Source organism: Plectropomus leopardus, chromosome 9 (assembly GCF_008729295.1).
Source record: "Plectropomus leopardus isolate mb chromosome 9, YSFRI_Pleo_2.0, whole genome shotgun sequence".
NCBI lineage: Eukaryota > Metazoa > Chordata > Actinopteri > Perciformes > Serranidae > Plectropomus > Plectropomus leopardus.
Window position 1 is genome coordinate 12310173 of NC_056471.1, and position 21544 is coordinate 12331716.

Here is a 21544-nt window from a genome sequence, read left to right on the forward strand (position 1 = left end):
CCATTACTAAAATCAGATGTACTGTTTCAGCTCGTAGGGTAATTCAATATCATCCTAAAGAACGCATGTCCCTGTATGCTCTTACAGCTCTCTCCCATACAGCTGCTACATAAAAACTGTTTGCCTGTAGTGCCATCCTGTGGTGAAAACACCACAAGGTTTGGGATTCAGGGAGGCAGATTTCATGACAGAAACTTTCACCTGCTTTAAAAGTCATCTCAACCCTGAACAATAAAAGACTCAAACGTCTGCTACAGTGTCACATTATTTTATTAGCCGGTACAGAAGATTAACTGTGTTGTAAGGCTGTTTCTCTAACACACTTGAGACCAAAAATCACAGCAGCTTACGATATACACTGACAGAGTTCAGTGATTCTACAAACCAGGAAGATACTTTTTTTTGAATCAGAAAAAAATTATAGTGTCTTAGTACACTTAAATAATGAACACTTAATGTAAATTTACAGAGCTTCTGATACGTCCTCTCCATAGTGCCAGTGAAGGTTACTGTTCGACTTCAGATGATAGAATTATGGGCTGGTATCATCTCTAACCCAAGAAGAACCTTTCTGATAAGGTACAGGATCAGTAACTGTGATGACATTGTCTAATGTGTGCAATATTTACTACAGCTGAAGCATGCGAGTTAATACAATATTACAGTCTGCAGAAAAGGACGATGATGAGGATACATAAGCTAGAAGCGCAGAGGCGTGTGCTGCACGGTTAGGGATTGTTCGGATCGTTCTCAATTATGATTTCTGATTCTGCTCACTTATTCTCCATATATAATCTCGTTGTTATATTAATGTATAACCACTCGCTCATTTTTGAAAATAAATTATTTTCTACATACACTAATGACAAATATTCCACACAAAAAACCCCACAGCTAATACACTGAGCAAGACAAAACATACTTTGTAGTTGCTTTGCCATTTAGGAAAATACTGTACGTACCAGAATGACAAATCCATTTTCATATTCCAGCAAATAACAGGGTTCCCACACATTTTTAAAGATGAATTTTCCATAATTCTTCCATAATATGTCCCCCTCTTCCTATGACTTTGGTAAAGTAGTTTAAAATGAGGGTGTTATAGTGATACAGCCATATATTATTGAAAACCAACTTCCCGGGCATTTGTGGATAAGCACTTTTCTTGCTCATCTGACATTCCTGCCACCAACTGTCTGCATGTACACCAGAGGTGCACATGCGGGTAGGGCACAAAATGTCAAGGTGGCGTCCATTTCTTGGGCGATAAAAAACCAAAGAACTGGTATATTTCAATGCATTAAACGTGTTTGGATTATAATCTTGCAAGTTTGTATGTGTTTTTGGATTTTTATGAGTTTATTTCAAATACTTATTTGCTGTTATTTCCAAACCATTTCCAGGCCTGGACAAAGTTTTTCTCATTTATAAACTTTTCCAGGAATTTCAGTGGGAACCCTGAATAAGTTTGATTTTCAAACAAAGCTTAACATGTTCAATTTGCAATTTTATGTTCATATAAGGTTCTGTTTGCTCTGAGTAACCTCACACTAAAAGTGCTTTTTTACTGAGAGATGGTATAGTTTTTAAATTGAGGATAACAATAATGTGGCAAAATACAATATATTTTCAGCATGTTTGTGGCAAAGACAAAACAAAAACAAAAATCAGTAAGTGAATTTAAACTTGATTTGCTCATCAGTCTGCAGTCAGTCATGGTTTCCTGTAGTTTTATAATCGGGGCTATCATGCAATCACTGTATGTTTTACAATGTATCGGATGATGCAACTTAAACTAAAACTCTGAAATAACTGTGTGCCAAGCAGATCGCAGTTCTTACGCATCAATAAGCAGAATCAGAAATCATTTTTAAATTGAATGTGTAAGTTTACAGTTGTTAGTTCAAAGAACCTAACACTAGGACTGTTTGATAGTAAACATAGTATTTGTGTTCAGGGAGCCAGTGGGCCCAGCCTCAGCTCTACATGATGTGTGAGCCAAATGGGCTCAGCGGTGGTGTCGGCTCCCTCCTCGCTCTGCCTGACGGGAGCTGCGAGGTTGCGGAAGTCATGTCGGATCTTAAATGAAACAGTGACGTCCACATCCTCTTCTTTCTGAGGGATCACTTTGATGAAGAAACCAATCTTGTTGGATTTCCTGAAGGCAACGACACTGTGGAAAGAACAGCGGGATCCTGTTAAGAGTGACCTCACATCATGAAGTCTTTGCAAGTGTGTTTGTGTTTGTGTGTGTGTGTGTGTGTGTGTGTGTGTGTGTGTGTGTTTGCTTACTCTGGGTCATCCTGGAAGTCCTGAGGTTCAGCCAGTTCATCGTACTCAGCAGCAGCGTCCTTTCCTGCCAAGACCAGTTCTTTGCTAGGGACTATAACCTAAAAACAAAAACAGTTCCAACATTCAGTGACTTTCAGACATTTATATGAGTCAAAGCAGATTTTAAACATCATATAGCTTCTCTTTTTTTAAGCACATCAATGACAATTTATGCATTTTGGAAAAAATAAATCTGAAAAAATCCCCATTGACTCCAAAATGTGTTTTGCTTGTCGTTGCTTCACTTGGAAGTTTGACCTTCACTTTGTAGAGTGATGTATGTGCAGAGTTTGTCACTAGAAGGCTGTTTTATAATGCATCTGCTGAAGGGGAAAAGTTTTTCTGTACTAACCTTAAATGTGAGTTTAGAACGTGTATGTATGAGCGTCATTTTGTGACATCACTTTGAGAGGCCAAGAAAATCCAGTAGTTAAATGTTTCAAGTGAACAATATTTGCATATTCATAGATTCTGCACATTTTCAATAAAGGAGAAGACGTGAATGTCACTGAAAAATGTTTAAATGGGTCATTAAACTTCTTGCAGAAAAACCACAAACTATTAATCCAGGAAGACTATTCTGTTCACATGTCTGGATGGCAATGGTTTGCAAAAAAGTATAAAATACTATTACTGTGACTTTAGTTTTATCCAACACAACACATTTGTCAGTTTGTAAAATGCACTCTGATAATTTTAGAAATGATTAAAGACTGAGCAGAGTCATGATACTAAATAAAATATTAGGGTAATGGTAATAACACAGACACAAATAATCGCTTCACAATTTCTGGCTCCGGTCCGCTCTTCAGGACTATATGGATGACCACCTCAGTTTAACATTTTAAGTTCCTCAGTGTCCTACTAGCGTTTTCTTTCTTCTGAGGGCTTGCATCTTTTTTTGAGCTGTATGAGAGTATAAGGCCCTGCACCCCGTGTTCTTTTTTCTTTTTTTTGAGTGCTACAACGTTTTCTTGCGCAGCCCATCTGAGCACTTCTAGTTGAAAATCTCTGAACTTTGTAGAATGGCTCTGTTATCGTCATTGCCGCTGCATGATATGAGAGTCAGAAACTATCACAACAATGACAGAAAGGCCCATTTGTGCTGGAAGACTGTCTGGACACCGAATGTTGCTGGTGAGGGTTCGCTTTTATCATCATGCACGCTGCTGCTCTTGTACGTTGGGGTCCCTGGTGATTCTTGGGGCCCCTAGTGATTCCCACCCCTAAAAAACATTATATAAACACATGAACTAAAAGTGTTGCTGCTTCTTATGGACTTTATGTGAAGTCGTCCCAAAAACCAATTTGAATACAATAGATTTGTTGATATGTCAATCATATTTGTGTTATGTATGAGGGAAAAAAGGACTCTGGATCAAAATTACCTGTAAAATGCATATACTGTACCCTAATCGTCATCAGCGAACATACTATAACACATAATATATATGTAAGAGGTGAGCACAGCCAGGCTTGGAAAGAGCTGGTTGATGAATTCAACCAAGCATAGCTTGCTGTGGTTCATGCTGCCCTCCAGGTGTTTGAACATCAGATCAAGCAGAATGACAGGACTGCACCCTCTGTTTGGCCACAATGTGAATGGAAATGGGTCATGAAGACGCTCTGTTTTGGCCAGGAGCTCTTTCTTACCCGGTCTGGCCCATGACTTCATCGCTAAAGACAAACAGCCCGTAGTCACTGAGAGCCTCGCAGCGGCTGCTGGCAACTGGCAGCCCGGCAGACCATTTACCACAGGAACACGGCACTCTTAGCTGTGCGTGTGACAGCTGACAGATGGAGGTAAAAATGGGACCCAACTGCTCTGCATATGAGATGATGACAAGGCTACCTACTCCATAAGGAACAGGCAGCGTGAAGGAGCAGATCACCCTGCGCTCCCTGAAGCTGGCTGGTGAGATTGTAGGAATACTGCTTGATACAATATGCAATATTTAAGAGCAGGCAGGTGGTAAACAACTGCCGCAATCTGTGACTGTGCACACTTGTGTGTTTGAGCCTCGATGCTCTGTCTAGCAGTTAAAGCTCCATGTGGGACCGAAGTACTCCCACACAAGCTGATAAACACAAAGCCCTGACATAATAGGGCCTCATAAAGTGGTTTTAGTAAACAACCCAGGAGACAACATGGAACACAATTATCATCCTATTACAATGTTGCTGACCACCTGGCAAATTTAGGTCATATGTTCAATGGCCTTTAAGCTCAGTTTTAAAATAACTAGATTTGTAGCTGCTGGTTTGCAGAGTTAGGTGATGATCTACTTCAGACCCCAGCGGGAAGAATTTAGTGGCCTCTGGTGGTGAAGCTGCAGACTGCAGCCAAACAGATACCCCTCTGCTCACCCCTCCTTTTCCAGGCATTTAGGAGAACCTACAATGACCTTCAAGTAATGTGAAAACACAAAATGCCCTCTCAAGAGCCAGTGTTTGGTTTGTCCTCTCTGGGCTACTGTAGAAACATAACTGGGCAACGTTGCAGACTCAAGGAAAAGGACCTGCTCACTATGCAGATGTGTAGGGCTCATAAGCAAAAACAAAACAATTCTTAAGTTTAAGGTGATTATACGCTCATAGTTATGAATATCAGTTCCATTTCTGCCAGTGGATCCCCCTAAATCCTACACATTGGACCTTAGATTAGGCATCAACATACAATATATTGTTAAATATTATTATTTTACCTTGAAGTCTCATTAAAGCAAAGACAAACAGGCACACAGCCTCTTGTTATCCTGCCTAGAAGTCAAGGAGCTGAGCAGGATGTACAACATCAGTGTTTCAATCACAGTGTCAATACTGGTTGTAGCTGGCAGTAATGAATACTTGTGTTATTCCTACTATTTGGAAAAACTGATACTTTCTGTGACTTCAGTGTATTTCAACAAATACAAGGAGAAAGTATAGTACAGTTATAGTTAAATACCTTAGCAGTGCTGTTGACGTCATCAGGATCTTCCTCCTCATAAGCAGCCAATGTGACGTGGGTGATGTTCTCCACTGGGTTGGTCAGGGTCAGCAGCACTTGGCTCTCCTAAAGAGACAGGATGGGGGAAAAAGAGAAAAAAATTGTCTTTCAAGCTAATGGAGTTCACCTCACAGGTCTGCTCTTCTGTAGAGCACTTAAATAGACCATTTAATTCTGTACACGTTTAGAAAAAGGGATTCTTGCTGAGGATGAGGTTTTGTTCTGATCAGGGAGGCTTGTAGCAAACAGGTTCCCAGTGAAGTCAGGTGCATTTCTGCCTTTTTCTGACCAACCATTGTATCAATACTTTGATCTCTCGGCATTAGGCTGATAAGTCCTGAAAGACGTCTCTTTAGTTTACAACCCTGTCTTTAAATGAAATACCACCAATCTTACCATCGTACACTCTGCTATCAGCCTCTGTTCTGGGTTTAAATGTCCTTTATTATCTTTCGTTTTTTATTTAATTTTGTTAAATCTTTTTTATACTTGGACTGCATCTTTCTATAGTACAATACAAAGAACAACAATAAAAAGAGAGACTAATTTTAGGTCAGACTTTACCTTTCCTTTTAAAAAAAAAGTATGGTAAGTTTTCTCATATCCTTTATTTCTGTGTTTTTCTGATATATATATCTGAACTTTTTTGAAAAGCACTGGTGTCGTCACTGCCGCTGCATGATATAAGAGTCAGAAACTATCACAACAATAACAGAAAAGCCCATTTGTGGTGAAAGATTGTCTGGAAACCGAGTGCTGCTGGTGAGGGTTATGCTTTTATCATCATGCACGCTGCTGCTCTCAGCAGCATGGTCAACCCTCTGTTCATACTGCGTTACATTGGCTACCTCCCATATGTGGAAGTATTGCTGCCATAGATACACAAGCGCAAATGTTATTTAAAAAAAAAAGTATATATTTTTTTGGTCTTTACTTATTTTACTTTGATTTTTGCATCACTATTTTATTTAAATTTATTTATTTATATAGTAGTTGTTATTGTGTTGATGACCTCCTTTTTACTGTTTTAAATGATTATTTTTAATCACTATCTCTCCATCTCGTCATGTATAGAGGTATTTACCTGTGTACTATTACTTGTCCAGAAAAGGGAACCGAAAATTAGACACTAAACTATTGATCCATGTATGCCTCGAACAACTCAATACACAGAGACTGACTTGACTCAAGTTCAAAAAGCGGAGCTTAAGCAATACTTAAGTTTTGACAGCATGTTCAGCCGACTCAGCTTCTGTAGGTCAACATTATGAACAGAATGAATAAAACATGTAAAAGATATACTGCAGATATCAGAATCAGCGCGCACACTGACCTTCATAGTCCGGAGATTTGGAATGGACATAATTCTCACTTCAGGGATGTAACTCCTGCAGGAGGAACAGGCAGAGGGCTAATCAATACACAGTTGCACTCAAAAACACAGACAGTGTTCAACACAACACTAAACCAAATCTACTAAATGCTGGTGGTATCAGTTAAAACGCAATATTTTGCAAACCATGAACTCCTGAGAACATCAGCATGCCATTTGTACAGTATGAATTATACAGAATGTATAATTTTTTGGTTTTAAAATGCCAAAATGTGTATACAAATTAAGCTACTTTTTCAGGGATAATTTCCTGGACATGTGTTTGTAGTTGCACATGGCTACAATGCAACTTTAGCACCTTGATCTAATTAAAGTACATCAGGCTTTGGGCTGATTCTTATTTTTTCATTAATTATAAAAAGATAAGCATCATCATGAAGACAGACTCTGATGACCAATACTCACACAGCCACCAGCTGAATTTTAAACTTGATTGAAGTCGGATTAAACTCTGGTTTGCTCAAGTTGTGCTCACATTTCTGCAGGAGAAAATTAAGAACACAAATGATTTGATCTGCATCTTATAAAGCAGCCTTTGACTGATGCAGTGAGGTGGTACCGACCCTGCAGCGCAGTGAGCGCTTCATCAGAAGGTGTTTGTGTCTGGGGTGAAGCTGAGACGCCCCTGCAGGCTGGAAGTCGGGCTGCAGAAGTCTCTGACGCAGTGTGGTCACTGAAAGGACACCAGAACTTAGATTCAACTTTAATTAGAGACACAAATCATCAGTAATGTTCAGTGAGCTCAAACTCTTACCCTCCGGTAAGCTGATTGGCCTGGTATAACAATCTTCAGGCAGGGGTTCCACTTCATCAAGAGCCTGAGCAGGTTCGATGGTGATCTCCTTCTGGTCCTCACCCTCTTTAAGACTGTTGAAGTTACACAAATATTGCCATCAACACTCTGTTGTATCATTTTTGAAATGATGCCATTTAATGTTAACTGAAAACTGTAAAGCATAGCGAGATATTTTAATGTTTACACCACTAAGACAACATACACAACGCAACTAATTTACTTATAACACGGGTGGTTTTGAAGATTTGAGCACAGTAACAGCCAATGACCTCATACATCCTCCACCGAGCATTTTCCCCGGATACAGTAAGGAATTAGACATATTTGTACTTTCTTGGGAGCCACTGCTTTCCACAGCTTGTAAAGACTTGGCACAATACCTGAGGTAGGTAATCCAGTTAATAGTCAAGCTACCATTCAAGTGTTGGTTAGGGCTACAGCAAATTATTATTGTCATTGTGTATTCTGTATCTGTTGATTATTTTCTCGATTAATCAATTCATTTTTTGGTCTATCAAATGTCAGAAACAATTGTTGATCAGTGTTTCCCAGGACCCAAAGTGAAAACCTCAAATGTCTTGATGTTGGACCATTTTTACTTAATTTTTCTTTAAAAAAAAAAAAAATACTCAAACTAATTATCAAATTAATCGGTGTTTAATTGATAGTTGTAAACTAATCGATAAGTCACTGCAGATCTATACTTGATGCCTTCAGAGATACTTTACAGAAACTGTTTAAACAAGATACCAAATTCACTTAATTATCATCCTGGTATCCTAGCTTGAGTCTATCCTTTCCTTGGCCAGTTTTGGACAGATCATATTTTTCTTATTCTGTCTTTAAGTATAAAGGCAAGTAGTATATGTGCAGTCTCATGGAGAACGGTTTTATGCAGGAACGTGATTACTGCGAGTTAGCTTAATTAACATTTTGCCAACATGTAAGTGCAAGTATAAAAAAAAAAAAAAAACCCTTATTAGGTTCAGTGGCAGGTTGAACGGTTTGTAACATCAGAAATATGGACTATTACACAAAAGAGTTTCACCCACTTTGACATAAAGAAATTAAAAGATGGATGAAATTACATCAAATGTTTGTGGCAATTAAGATCTCCTAAATTCAAATTTGCATCTTTTTAATGACTTTTAAGGCCTAACATTAATAAAATTCAATTTTTTAAGGACCTGCAGACACCCTGTGTTTTAAGCATCCACTGGATCTGACAGCACACTTTGTCAATACCGCGCTTTCTGTCAGCTGGTTATTAATTTTATGACGTTAAGTAGGGTCCTTGAATGCATACCAGTGGTGGAATATAAAAATGGTGATCGCTCACAACTGTATTACTACAAGGTGATGATGTAAGTTTGAGACAAAATAAGGGTGATGAACTGTTAACCGTGATGGATCACCTATGTATCTCAAGCCAAGTCTCAAGGCTCTGCAAATTGATTTCCATGGCACACTAAAATTAATGAAACAAAGGCTGCTGGATGGTAAGAAATCCATTTCTCTAAGTCACTAATAATATGCATGTAGTTTTATTAAGGGGAAAAATGTTCCACGTGTGGAGTCAAAAGCAGCAGTAATTTCCTGTATATGACAAAAGAGCACTCACGAAAGGCCAGACAGGCTTGATATGGGAGCTCCAGACCTCTGCCTCTGCAGTCTGGTTCCAAGGCCATATTTTTCCTAAATGAATTTAGAGGGGAAAAAAACAAGATCAGGCATTTTGCCCACTGAAAATGAAGAGAGCTCAAGACAGTTAATGAATTACATAATCTACAATCATTTTTCTACGTTACTACTTTTTACACAAGGTCTGGACACCAAAGGGGAATTTTTTATCTTTCACAACAAAATTTTAAAGATATGGTCTATGTCATTTAAATTAACAATAAATAAGCGATTCCATTGGTCTTGCGGTATGAGACAATAACAGGAGCCTTTCTGCATGGGATAGTGGGAGAGCATCAAGTGTGACAGACTGGGGGTACAGGATTGAATTAGTATAAAATACTTTGATCTAGCAACACAGACTTAAACAAAGTCTTGTATTCCTTCTCTCCCTCTAACCAACAGAAAGACTCCTATTGTGTGGATCGCAGTCTCATTTACCCAAGGAGACATTCATGTGATCTGTGAGGTCACTCAGTAACAGACTAGACAGGAGAGGAGATAAAGAGAGGACAGTGCTACTGCAAAGACGAGACTAACCAAGTTGTGAAAAATACAACTCACCACCACATGAATAGTGTGTTGCTGGGGGGCAAAAACCAAAATATCAGAGTGCATAAGCAAAGAAAAAAAGGAGAGAATAAAGAACCAGGTGAAACGAAAGCAATTCAGCAAACATTAGTGGCATTTGGTGACATGCAACAGCAACAGAAATGCATCAGTGACGAAAAACAACTGCAGGACATCACAGCTTACTAAGGATGGGCATGTTGAGTCATTTCCATATTTGAGTGCTTACGTTATATTAATACAGCGTACTCAAGTACTTGCAGAAAAAATTGTAAGAGTTGGTCCAACATGAACACCCAAGCTAAGCAGTAGGTGTAAGGACGAGTCTTCCTTTCTGTCCCGCACAGACTGTAGAGATAAGCTTACATAACACATTTATTTCTTTTATTTTGTTGACATACTTGTAAACATTACTCTCACGCCTGGTCACGTTTCTGCCTCTAACGTTATAGATCAAATGATGTCTGACTGAAAACGTTGAACATTATCTACAACTGTGCATATCTATCATTTCTGCTATATGGAACTGTGCAGATTATCATAGACAGCACTTAAATCCCCATATCCTGTCCAAAAAATGTAAACTTTTAAGACAGAACAGGGTCAATTAAAGATTATATTTATTATCAATATGTTTTGTGTTGTTTTTTTGACGAAGAAAAAAAATATGTTGAACAAGTACTGGTGTCTTAAGTAAGTATTCAAGTTCTCATGCCCATCCCTACAAGTGTTTAAAATGGTTCAAATACACAATCGGAAAGACCAGTTTGCATTATTAGATGTCAATTACTGTGAAAGCAGAATGCAGGAGGTGTTAAACAAGTGCCAACAGGCTGATGAAGCATGAAGACCATGTCTACACCAGGGGGGACTGCATTTGAAAATTGAGTGAATTAGTAATTTTAAAAATATATAATATTTTTTTAGATATTCAATAAAAAAAAACTCCTTCATTTTGGCCTGTCAGACTGACTAGGTCTTGATTTTGTGGAAGAACATTTTGAAAGCAAAGCATTTCCACTTAACCATCTGGGCATTGACGTGTAAATTTTACAATCCAGCCAAACACTACATCAGCTGATATTTCCTCCTGCTTTGTCTGAAGCTGTGCTAATCATATCATGGCACATACTCTGAGTATATCCATAGTTATGTTATTAAGATATAAGGTTAACGTCTATCAGATAAATCACTCAAATGCATGTAACTGTTGATCTAAATTCTGCTCCAGCAGTACCTGCACATTTTGTAACAGATCACAGTGAGACAACAGCTGTTTGACATCTGAAAAGGTCAAAGAAGAAGGTATGAAATTTTTAAAAAGGCTGAAGTGGGCTCAGCAGGAACAGAGTACCGAGAACGCCAGAGGCATGCACTGTCGTCTCCTGGCCAGCTTCTTCCTGTCTCTCTCCTGCTTCTCTCTGTGGGCCAGCTGCTGGTAATACTCGATCAGCTTGTTGATCTGTAGCGAACAAAAAGTTAATCCAGAGACTTATTTTATAAAACAAGAGTGATAAGAAATGGGTGAAAGTTACCAAAGCCCCCAACGACAGTTTCCCAACACTAAATACTGTTCAGTTACACAACAGTTTAAGGGGTTTGAGGTAAGAAAATACTATTTTAAAGGGAACTGCAAAATACAGCACAAAGCAATTTCACATCTATAAATTTGATGTACTTTATAATAACACAATAATCCAGGACAACAATGCAGGTACCCTTCAAAATAACAGGCTGAAAATATTTGAATTACCTTGTGAGATGAGGAAAAGTGCAAATCAATGATTGATTGATTCAATGACTTTCACTGAGAGAAACACATAATTTAATAATTTGGTGCAATAATTGAGAGTTAAAAAATAAAAATCACACAAAGAAAAGATATTTTTTGCCTTAACAAGCACTTGTCCTATGTTAAGAACTATAAGGGAGCATTTGTGATTTGTTGTTTGTGGCTCATTTGTGGCCACAGCAACGAAGTAACAACTTTTCCCTTGGGCCATCTGTGTGTGTGTGTGTGTGTGTGTGTGTGTGTGTGTGTCATTTATTCAGAGACAAATCTATTCCAGAAGAAGTAATACGTGATCAGGAAACATGTGAGCAACTTGTGAGACTTTAAATGACCATAAGGGAAAACTTACCCGCTGAGTATGAGGGTTCTCTGGCTCCTGCCATCCACCGCTGGCTGCAGTGAACAAAAATCACCAAAGCATGAAACTTAAGGCAGCCATAAGCGACAAATATTACAGATGACATCTTTCTTCAGGGGCTTAATCAATGAGCAACTACAGCAGGACTTCAAGGCATTATGTTGTTTTGGTACGGTTAATGTGTCTTACTGCTCTTTGTTGTAAAAAATATTGTAAATATGATGACATTCATGGGTTTACATTATATCACCACCCACCAACTGATTTGTCAGCCATTCCCACGTCCCTGGAGGTCCAGCGACAGAAGCCGCAAGCCAGGTAGTAGGCCTTCTTCATGGCTGTCTTGGTGGGATCATCAGGCAGAGGAGCCGGGATGTTGGTGGCTCGAGTGGACAGTGTGTGCATGCAACACGGGCAGTCAAAACAATTTGCACATCTGAAGTAACGCACAGATAATCAGGATTAAATGAAAGGGCATTAATTACATTAATATAATGGCGTGCATGAGTGAGTGCTGTACCGCGTTTGTAATTTTCTTCATGCGTGTTCATGTCATTCTCACCTGTTCTTTTTAAGCTTAGCCTCTGCAGACGGCATGTTCTCCAGACAGCTTGGACAATAGTGGGAGTCCACCTGATAACCAAAAAGTTCAAGAGAGGAGTCGTCAAACTATGCATCCACATGTTTAAGTTTATGTGACACTGATTTTCTAATTTAATCATCAAATGACTTTGATAACTGCCTCATTAATAAATGTGATTTTAATTACATATCATTAGCATTTATTTGGGCAGCGTTGTGCAATGACGGAGAGGGATTTTATTCACAGGATTCCCACATCTTCAAGAAAGTGTGATTTAAGACTTTGTGACTTTTTTCTTTCATCCACCAGGAATTATATATATTTTTTAGTGATGTTAATTATTCTGAGATTTAACAGTGCAACATCAGAAAATCTTTTCAGAAAATACTTTCTATGTCTTATCGTTTTTACAGGACTTTTGAACGGTCTATTTTAGACATTTTCATACAAATCAAGGCCTTATTTTTAGTTTAATGGATTCGATGCCTTTTCAGACTTTTTGAGGGTCCGCAGAAACCCTGTAATCAGGCCGCGAGATTGGTGGTTTTTAATATTTGCTGGAAGTAACGTTTTTACACAGAAAAGGCACCGACAAGGAATCTGAGGTTGCAATTTGTGTTAAATATGAAGCACTCTGGGTGTGGTGTCCATAACTATGAGCCACGTTAACAAGATGGGTTTTGACAGTGAGGGCGTTAGGGGTGACTAACGTTGTAAAAAACAGTTTTAACTTGTCTAATATATTATTTATATGTGATTAAGGCGAATACTTTCAACGTTAAGCTCAAATGAAAATAAAAGCTAGCTAGCTTGTTCGCTCATTTATGCTTTGCTCGACATTAACGCTAACACCAGCGGAAGTACAATCGTCGCAGCCAATGAGACGAGCAGACTGAAAGAAAATAACTTGATTGACAAGCCGCTCAGCCATACAACGCGCGAGCTGGTTGGACTAATCCCACCCACATGTCAAAGCTACTAGCAAACCGGCTAACAACAAAGTAGCTGCTGACTAAATGAAGCTAACAGCTAGCATGAGCACAGTCTGAGAAAACGTCCACATACCTCGTGAGACACACATTCTAGAGACCGCAGCTCGCTGCAGTAGCGACAGAAATAAAGTTGAGATAAAGGGGCTCTGATCTTTTTTTCTCCACGGACCAGATAGACAACTCTATCTGGCTGCAGAAGGGACGCCATCTCTGAGCGGCGTAGGCGAGTCCGGAGGCTCACTGACTGCACTGCTAGTAACTCGAGTCACCGCCAGAAACACAGTGTGCTCAATGTCGACCTCCTGTGGTCAATACTGAAACTGCAAGCCCCTACCGATAGATAGATAGATAGATAGATAGATAGATAGATAGATAGATAGATAGATAGATAAAATAAACAGACAAAAAAATTAAAAAAAAAAAAAAGATTGAAAAAAGTTTTTTTTCTTTTGGGGGGGGGGGGGGGGGGGGGGGGGGGGGGACATTTTTTTGTTTTGTAAACTGGGTGGTTCTTTTTCTTTTAAATCACATGTCAAAATCCATTATAGAGACTTGCTTTTATGTGATGTAGTCTTATCATTCCTTTCTATTTCTTTTATCTTTTTAACTTATGCTTTATCTATTTTACTTACTTTTATTTGTGGTTTGATTGCTTTTATTGTTTCTGTTGTTGTTTTTTGTCTATGTCTTTGTATAATTTTATATTGACATTATGTATCCTGCATCTTGCATTATTTGTCCTCTGGTTTAATTTTGTCCCCACTCTACCCTAGTTTCTTCTCACTTGTGTTCAGTAGGGCGGTTTGGCTTTCCATTGTTGTATCGCCATCTATGTATCCCATTTCTGCTTGCTTTGTTTGTCAAAGCACTTTGTAAACTCTGTTTTTAAAGGTGCTATATACAAGTTATTATTATTATTATTATTATTATTATTATTATTATTATTATTATTATTATTATTATTATTATTATTACCAGTAGGTCATAATGTGGGTTTTCCATGATTTTTTTTTCCATCATGCACAACTGGGCTGCTTCCCAGACCTCAAGCCTTTTAGTTGAATTCATACCATTTAATGTGGTCACCAGCTCTGATGCTACTGCCCCAGCCCATTGCAGCAAAGAAAATGTTTTTACAACAACATCAACTGAAAAAAAGATTTGCAAAATCCTGTTGCTTACAATAAAGGACCAGTGTTTCCCCAGGCCTTTTCCTGTAAACACCCTGCGTGTTGCATTTCCATTCCAGTCTGTTGTTTAGTTACAGTTCCAGGATACTTATTTTTGTCCACCGCCCCCTCTGCCAGGATGCTAGCAGATCAACAGTTGCAGTGAGTCTAATGGGCTTACTGAACCCACGCCTAAGAGAACAAGGGGTCAGGGGGACGACAGCATTTTGTATATTTGTGGAGATGAGTATCAATATAGTTCTGTTTTCTCAAGAAGCTGTGGAAAATGGGTTAAGAGCCTCTCTTTATATCCAGCATAACCCTAAGTTCAACTAAGAAAAACACTTTACAGTTATGATTAGCTTAAAAAATGTCTCTGAATGGCCAAGAGGAAGAAGCAAATGAAATGAAGTGGTGCAGGTGATGAGGTCTTTCATGTGTCAGGGGGTCCAGTGTCTCATGATCTATCCATGCTCACATATATGATCATTATTTTCGACAATTCATGCAAATAAAATATAATTGATACTGTGAAGCTATTCGGATGAGTTGTAAGGTGTGCCTGCTTTTATTGAGAAACATAATCACTGTTGTAATAGTGTCCTAGGTGTTTGTTACCCTAATGTAGCAGCACCAGGGTCTGTCACTTAACCTGGGATCATAACATGTGTGAATTGAATTTCAAAATAAAATCAAATAATCCTCCAAAGACACTGAACTAATTCAAATGTTGATTATTGCTTTATGTTGCCTTGCTTGTGGGATACTACAGATCGTAAATGAACACTAAGTAAAATACAGTGGATGTGATGCTCTAAACAGACTGGAAATAGGCCTGTCAGCTGCTCACAGGGCATATGGCCAAGTACCAGCTCACCATGGCAACAGCTGATCCCAGAGAGGAGAAATGATCCATGAATAAAAATTAAACCAACAGTAACCTCTTTCTCCTCTTTTCGGGAAAGATGATGCTGAGGTATATGTCACCTTATACTCATTAAAATACTGTAAAGTTCAACATGACTCTCCAATAGACTCTTTTAATCATTCATATCTCATACAATTTCTCAGGGAACGCAGTTTATGAATGTTCACAGTAGGTTAAACACCAGGCATGCTTAAACACACACAGAGACCAAATCAACTGCTTTATTTCTGACAGACCGTCTTAATTAGGGAAAGCGAATGTTGACTGAGAACATCATTTGGTCTAATTAAATAATCAGAGTTCCCAAACAGTGACTCCTAATCATGTGAATGATGTGATACCACAAGAAAAGTTATTATATTCTAACTTTCCATTCATTGATTCATTCATTTGCTATAGACAAAACGAACATGTACAAAACTTCAGGTAGGTTAAAAAATACCACCACATGTAAAAAAGAAAGAAAAAGAAAAAAGGATGACACAAGCATATACGGAGAGTATAGTACCAAAAGGAGATTGCACAAAAATAATATCAATATAATCATATATAATAATATAAAACAAAAACAATAAAGATGCATTTATAAAGTAATTTCTTTGTAAATTAATGTAATGTATTCCCAGACATATATTTTTATTTGATGAATTTGTTTGTGTATTTGCAGATATGTTTTACATTTGCAAAATACTTTTGTGAGTTTTCAAGAAAAAAATATATATATTTGTGAAGGGAGGTGTAAATTAACAGATTAGGCAACACATAAACATGCATAGATTGTCTGTTCGTACAAATAACATTGAAACAAATACTGTCTATTGTCTGGATTAGCAAAGGGACAAATAATATTCCTAAAGTCAAAGGACTTGAGCTTTCAAAGAAGTGCGATTCCAGATCTGTCCAAAATCTTTTGGACATTTTACATTCAATTAAAAAAAAAGATTAGAAATAGGTTCAATATTATGTTTACAGAAGAAGCAGGAAGTATCAGTCTCTGCAAAAAAAATAGCAGGGTATATTTTAGGTTGAATTTTGAGATTTTCTTCTTTTTTCACTCTTGACAAATCAAACATATACAAAACATTGGGTAGGCTGAAATGCACAACACATTAAAATTAAATAAAAATAATCTTAAAAATACAAGTATAAATAACGGCATACAAATGGTAAAGATGATACCGACATACAAATAAAAATGTAGATTTAGTCAGAGGTTGACACTTTTTTTTGTTAGATTGTTAATTAAGGTAAGTGATTTACCATTCATTCATTCATTCATTCATTCATTCATTCATTCATTCATAAACCCATCACTGTGTCCGTTACGTCAGCAGAGGGCATCATCTCAGCCAGCTGCGCGCGCCCTCCGCCCCCTGCCAGAGGAGTTAAGTCATCCCGAGGGAGCAGCGGAGAGACAGTGAGCAGTCACCGTGTCGGGGAGGACGCCACGATGCGGCTCTACTTACCGCAGCTGCTGCTGCTCGGTCTGCTGCGACCCTGCACCGCCGGAACCCCACTGACACAGGTAGGCTACCTGTTGACATCCACACACAACACATTATTCATAATATGACTAGATTTCTAAAGACAAACCTGACAACGTGATACCAGATGACATCACTGTGTTTTCTAAACATGCACCGTTTCCACCTGACATAAGCTGGCAACGTATATATTTATATATATATATATATATGTGTGTGTGTGTGTGTGTGTGTGTGTGTGTGTGGTGTAATCTAGATATTAAGTAGTTATAACCTGTGTGCAAATTTTATAATATAGTCATAATTTGACTTATATGTGAAAACAGATGGCTTATCCAAAGTGTTTTGCATGGTATTCAGCACAACTGTTATTTCTTATATTCCATTAGTTTCAGCATAAATGTGTGAGTACTCTCATGGCTTGTCAGGCTATTGCATCACATATGACACAATCAATCACAACAAAAAGGCTTTAAACAGTACTGACGGGGCCAAATATCGATCCAGAGTGGTCGTATTCCCGTATCTTGTGTGGCAATATTTTATCATTGGGCCTACAGAGATGCCAAGTGTATTTTTTTAAAATAAATTATTAGCTTAATATTGCAAATCCAAATTAAACTTTTGGAAGTCTACAAGTATAATCAAATATTTTTTTCAGTCCACTACATACATTCTGCTGCAATCAAAAGACTGAGGTGAAAAACTTTGTCTTTTTTAAACTTGGTCATGTTGACATGTTACAAGTTTTCCTCTGGAGACATAATTTAAGGTTGAAGAAAGGTAATACATTGCAATAGTATATTGCAATGTATACTATCACAATACTCAACAAATTTCAAAACGTTTGTATCGTGACTAAAATATCAGGATAATATCATATTGCAGGGCCTCTGGTGATTCCCACCTCTAGTAAATAGTTAATCCACATTTGGGGTTGGGTAAAACATTTTCTGTAGCTTGGTTTTAAGTAAATCAGTTACAACAAATGTTTTGTAGAATGGCAAAATGCTTCCCTTTAATTCCCAGTGGTTTAAAGCAGACATGACAATCAGCAGGACACCCATAATACAGACTGTAGCTTCTGTTTTTCACCTCTCACACACTCCCAGGGTCACCTCTGTTACAGATGCACTTTGAGACATATAAAATTTAAATTTTTATGATGAGTTGCAAGCTATAAAGTGAGATATGTGAGTGTTGTTTCTCTGGAGGAATGTTTTGCCGCTCTGTTGACACTGGGCTTGTGTTTTGCAGTTGGGCAGATGTCAGTAGTTTAGCCCACATGACAACCGAGGTATGACGAGGGAGGAAGGTGAACGTGCTGAGCTGTTTATGTGTCTTATTTTGTGAAGTTAGAACCTTGGGATCCATTTGCAAAACAAGTTCCTGATATTTGCATTGGAAACTGGTCATACAACAGAGACTTTGAACAGTATCATTGTTAGGATAATCTTCGGGCCTTCTCAACATTTTTTAGTGCTTTAAACATATGATTTGTTTTCAGTTTCGATAGACATACAAAATGTATTTGTGAATTTTGCAGGGCTGCAACCATTTCGAATGCCTGATTAATGTTTTTTAAAAAGTTTGGAGAAAGTGACTCAGACAGTACAAATCATTAAAAGGAGTGGGTGACTGTGTGCGTTACAAAGCACACCACCCAAAAACAAACAGAGCGACAGAGGTCAGTCCATATTGTGGGCTGGGAAATAGCCATCGTGCACAATAGCAATCTAAAGCAAATCATGGACATATAATCTCCTGCAGGATAAATCTATATCATATGGAAGGGATTTCTGTATACATATATATCCAGAAGGCCTATTTTGTCAGCAGAAATACTACACCAAAAAAATATTGATGAGTGTGTGCTGCTGGCCAGTTAGAGCAAACATAACCTGCTGTAACCTACATATCTACCCTCAGCTGTGTGAACACACAGATGGCACCATTTACAACTACCATGCAAAGGCTTTAAACGACAGTCGCACTGTAAGCCTCAGTGACTACAAGGGTAAGAGTGTCCTCTTCATCAACGTCGCCACCTACTGAGGATACACCCACCAGTATGTGGGTAAGAATCAGCTCGACACGCCATCTTTGTTTTGTGTTGCAGTATAAATACTGAATGCATTTTACCTCTCTGTTATCAGAACTGAATGCACTACACGAGGAGATGAAACCTCTTGGCTTCACCATGCTCGGCTTCCCCAGCAACCAATTTGGGAAACAGGAACCAGGACAAAACCATGAAATTCCACCAGCTTTAAAGTGAGAGGTGTTTCAGTGCAAATTAATATCAGTTCACTGGATAAAAACACAGCTGTGAATCGAATGACTTTAGTCTCTACAAAATCAAGAAGACTTGCAACCTGACTCGAACTTTAACATCAGTGACTCGTGACTTCACTCGGACTTGAGACTTTAAAATACTTGATACCTCTCCCCCAAGCCCAAACATCAAAAAGTATGTTTTTAAAAGAAAGTGTGCCACCAATCAATTCATTTCCTAAATCAACTTAATGCCATCAATTCTCAGCAAGACAAAAAAGTCCCCTTTTTTCTTTCTTTTTTCTTTTAATTTTTTTTTATCTGAATGCTTTCCATAAACACTCCACCAGCTGTGATGATAAACATTAGATCTTTGTATAACTTCCCCCTTACATTTTTTTTGTTTCAAAAAATAAATGAAAAAAACAAAATGGAGGTGATGGGGGATTTTTATGCCGATTTTGAAGATTCGCCAGTGGCTAAATGCTATTTAAAAATGCAGTGTCAATGCTACTTTTTAAAATGATTAATTTCAGTCACACTTTTTTTTTTTTTTTTTTTTTGTACAATTTAACAAATAAGTAGTAAATAAATAGTTAAAAAGCATTCATGATTTATGTAAATTTAATATATGATTACTCCCTTGATCATATTTATGAGGAGCACATTATCACTTGTTTGGGACTCACAACTCAAAAGTTTAGTACTTGGGATTTGACCTGGGACTTCAGTTTGAACACTTGAGACACTTATATAATGACCACTGCTATAAACGCAAACAATTAAAGGTAAAGGTATACATTATTTTAGTCAGGTAAAAACCTTCTGCCTCAAAAATGTAAGCTTTTTAGAAACGTAGTAGTCCTTTATATTGGATTTTTTTTTCCGCATAGATGCTAAAAAAATGAGAATCTGCTAAATTTGAGTCACAAGCTTCTCACAAGACCCTATATATTGTAACATAAGAACCTCAAAAGCTGGATGTAGAGAGGAATTTGTAATATTGGTAAATCCTCTGTCAATCAACAAAGCCTCATTTAATCAGGGGAAACATCCTTTAGCAGTAGGATCAGCTTCTGTTCGTGGCCTTTCTAAGATGCATAGATTTTATGTCTCAGGTTCCATCACTCATCTTATATCCACAGTAAAGCCAAGCCATAGACTTGTGTTTTTCTCAGCTTGTTGTGAATCTAGGACAGCTGCCAGGCCACAAAGTGCTCAGAGGCACGGCCACTGATAAGCTGCCCTCTTTCTGGATTCCAGGCATGTTAGACCAGGCAATGGATTTGTTCCAAACTTCCTGCTGTTTGAGAAAGGTGATGTGAATGGAAGAAACGAGCAAGAGGTTTTCACTTTCCTTAAGGTACGTTATGGCCTCTATTAAAAACTTAAGAAGCCTGTTCACAGTTTATATTCCAACATGTATGACTTTTGCCATTTGTGCACAAACTGTTCTAACATATCATATCAGTCACATTGCTATAAACAGCTATTCATAGATAACTGGGTTTGATTATTATAGAATCATTTATATAACATCATAGATTTATTTGTTGTAAACCAAAGTCCTTGTGCCCATAAAGCTCTGTAAGGTTATGGCTGGTCACTTGACTTTGTTGCTCCCTCATTATAATCCTCTGCTTCCTGCCACGCAGAAATCCTGCCCTGCGGTCGGAGACCTCCTGGGTGACCCTGCCAGAATGTTCTGGGAGCCTGTGAAGCTCAGCGACATCAAGTGGAACTTTGAAAAGTTCCTGGTGGGACCGGACGGAAAACCGGTGAAGAGGTGGCACCCAAGTGTCAACGTTTCCACGGTCAAAGCCGACATTCGCCAATACCTGCTCCAACTTTACACACAGGAGATTTTTAATTAGATCTCTGAGTCATCATACTGTGTTTTGCATCTAGTGAAGTTCCTGTAGTGAGATGCTCAGGATAAGTAGAGCTAATGTAGACTGTGAAAGAGCGTTAGAGTAATGTTAACAGATTCTTACACACGAAGATGGCATGTTGAATGAAGAGGAGGCATGAAAACAGGAACTCTGTGGTGCCTCTTCTGAGTCTGGGCTTCATGTCGGCTCTTCAGTGCATTCGAGCTGCCCTGCAATCCCACAGCATCATGTCATCTTCTCCCTCCAGGACCTGTTAAGTCATTACAGCCTAAATGTTAATTACTTCTAATAAATCAAAGAGAGAAACACACCA

At 38.2% G+C, this 21544-nt stretch overlaps 2 protein-coding genes across 3 annotated transcripts; one reads left to right on the top strand and one right to left on the bottom strand.

Annotated features, from left to right (window-relative positions):
- Nucleotides 1-252: 252 nt before the first annotated feature.
- On the bottom strand, nucleotides 253-13741 carry dctn4 (dynactin 4). Of its 2 annotated transcripts, XM_042493425.1 has the most exons (14): nucleotides 13558-13741; nucleotides 12472-12542; nucleotides 12167-12345; nucleotides 11901-11944; nucleotides 11114-11221; nucleotides 9754-9774; nucleotides 9131-9204; nucleotides 7468-7580; nucleotides 7277-7386; nucleotides 7119-7192; nucleotides 6654-6708; nucleotides 5279-5386; nucleotides 2293-2390; nucleotides 253-2173 (listed from the first exon to the last, which is right to left on the bottom strand). In XM_042493425.1, exons 1-14 carry the CDS (start codon nucleotides 13690-13692, stop codon nucleotides 1954-1956), a joined length of 1410 nt encoding a protein of 469 aa, XP_042349359.1. In that variant the 5' UTR covers nucleotides 13693-13741; the 3' UTR covers nucleotides 253-1953. The 2 variants fall into 2 exon arrangements, with proteins under 2 accessions (XP_042349359.1, XP_042349360.1); XM_042493426.1 differs by lacking the exon at nucleotides 9754-9774.
- A 3237-nt stretch (nucleotides 13742-16978) lies between these two features.
- Nucleotides 16979-21541, top strand: gpx3 (glutathione peroxidase 3). Its single transcript, XM_042493860.1, has 5 exons — nucleotides 16979-17106; nucleotides 18995-19142; nucleotides 19222-19339; nucleotides 20603-20702; nucleotides 20995-21541. Exons 1-5 carry the CDS (start codon nucleotides 17032-17034, stop codon nucleotides 21211-21213), a joined length of 660 nt encoding a protein of 219 aa, XP_042349794.1. The 5' UTR covers nucleotides 16979-17031; the 3' UTR covers nucleotides 21214-21541.
- Nucleotides 21542-21544: the final 3 nt, after the last annotated feature.

Excerpts from the sequence above, each read along its gene's own strand:
- dctn4 (XM_042493425.1), bottom strand. The coding sequence starts at position 13,692 with ATGGCGTCCCTTCTGCAGCCAGATAGAGTTGTCTATCTGGTCCGTGGA. Across the intron at positions 7,581-9,130 it reads TCAAGCCTGTCTGGCCTTTC|TCTTAAAGAGGGTGAGGACC; the intron begins GTGAGTGCTCTT and ends TAACTTCAACAG. Across the intron at positions 6,709-7,118 it reads AAAATTCAGCTGGTGGCTGT|GAGTTACATCCCTGAAGTGA; the intron begins GTGAGTATTGGT and ends TTCCTCCTGCAG.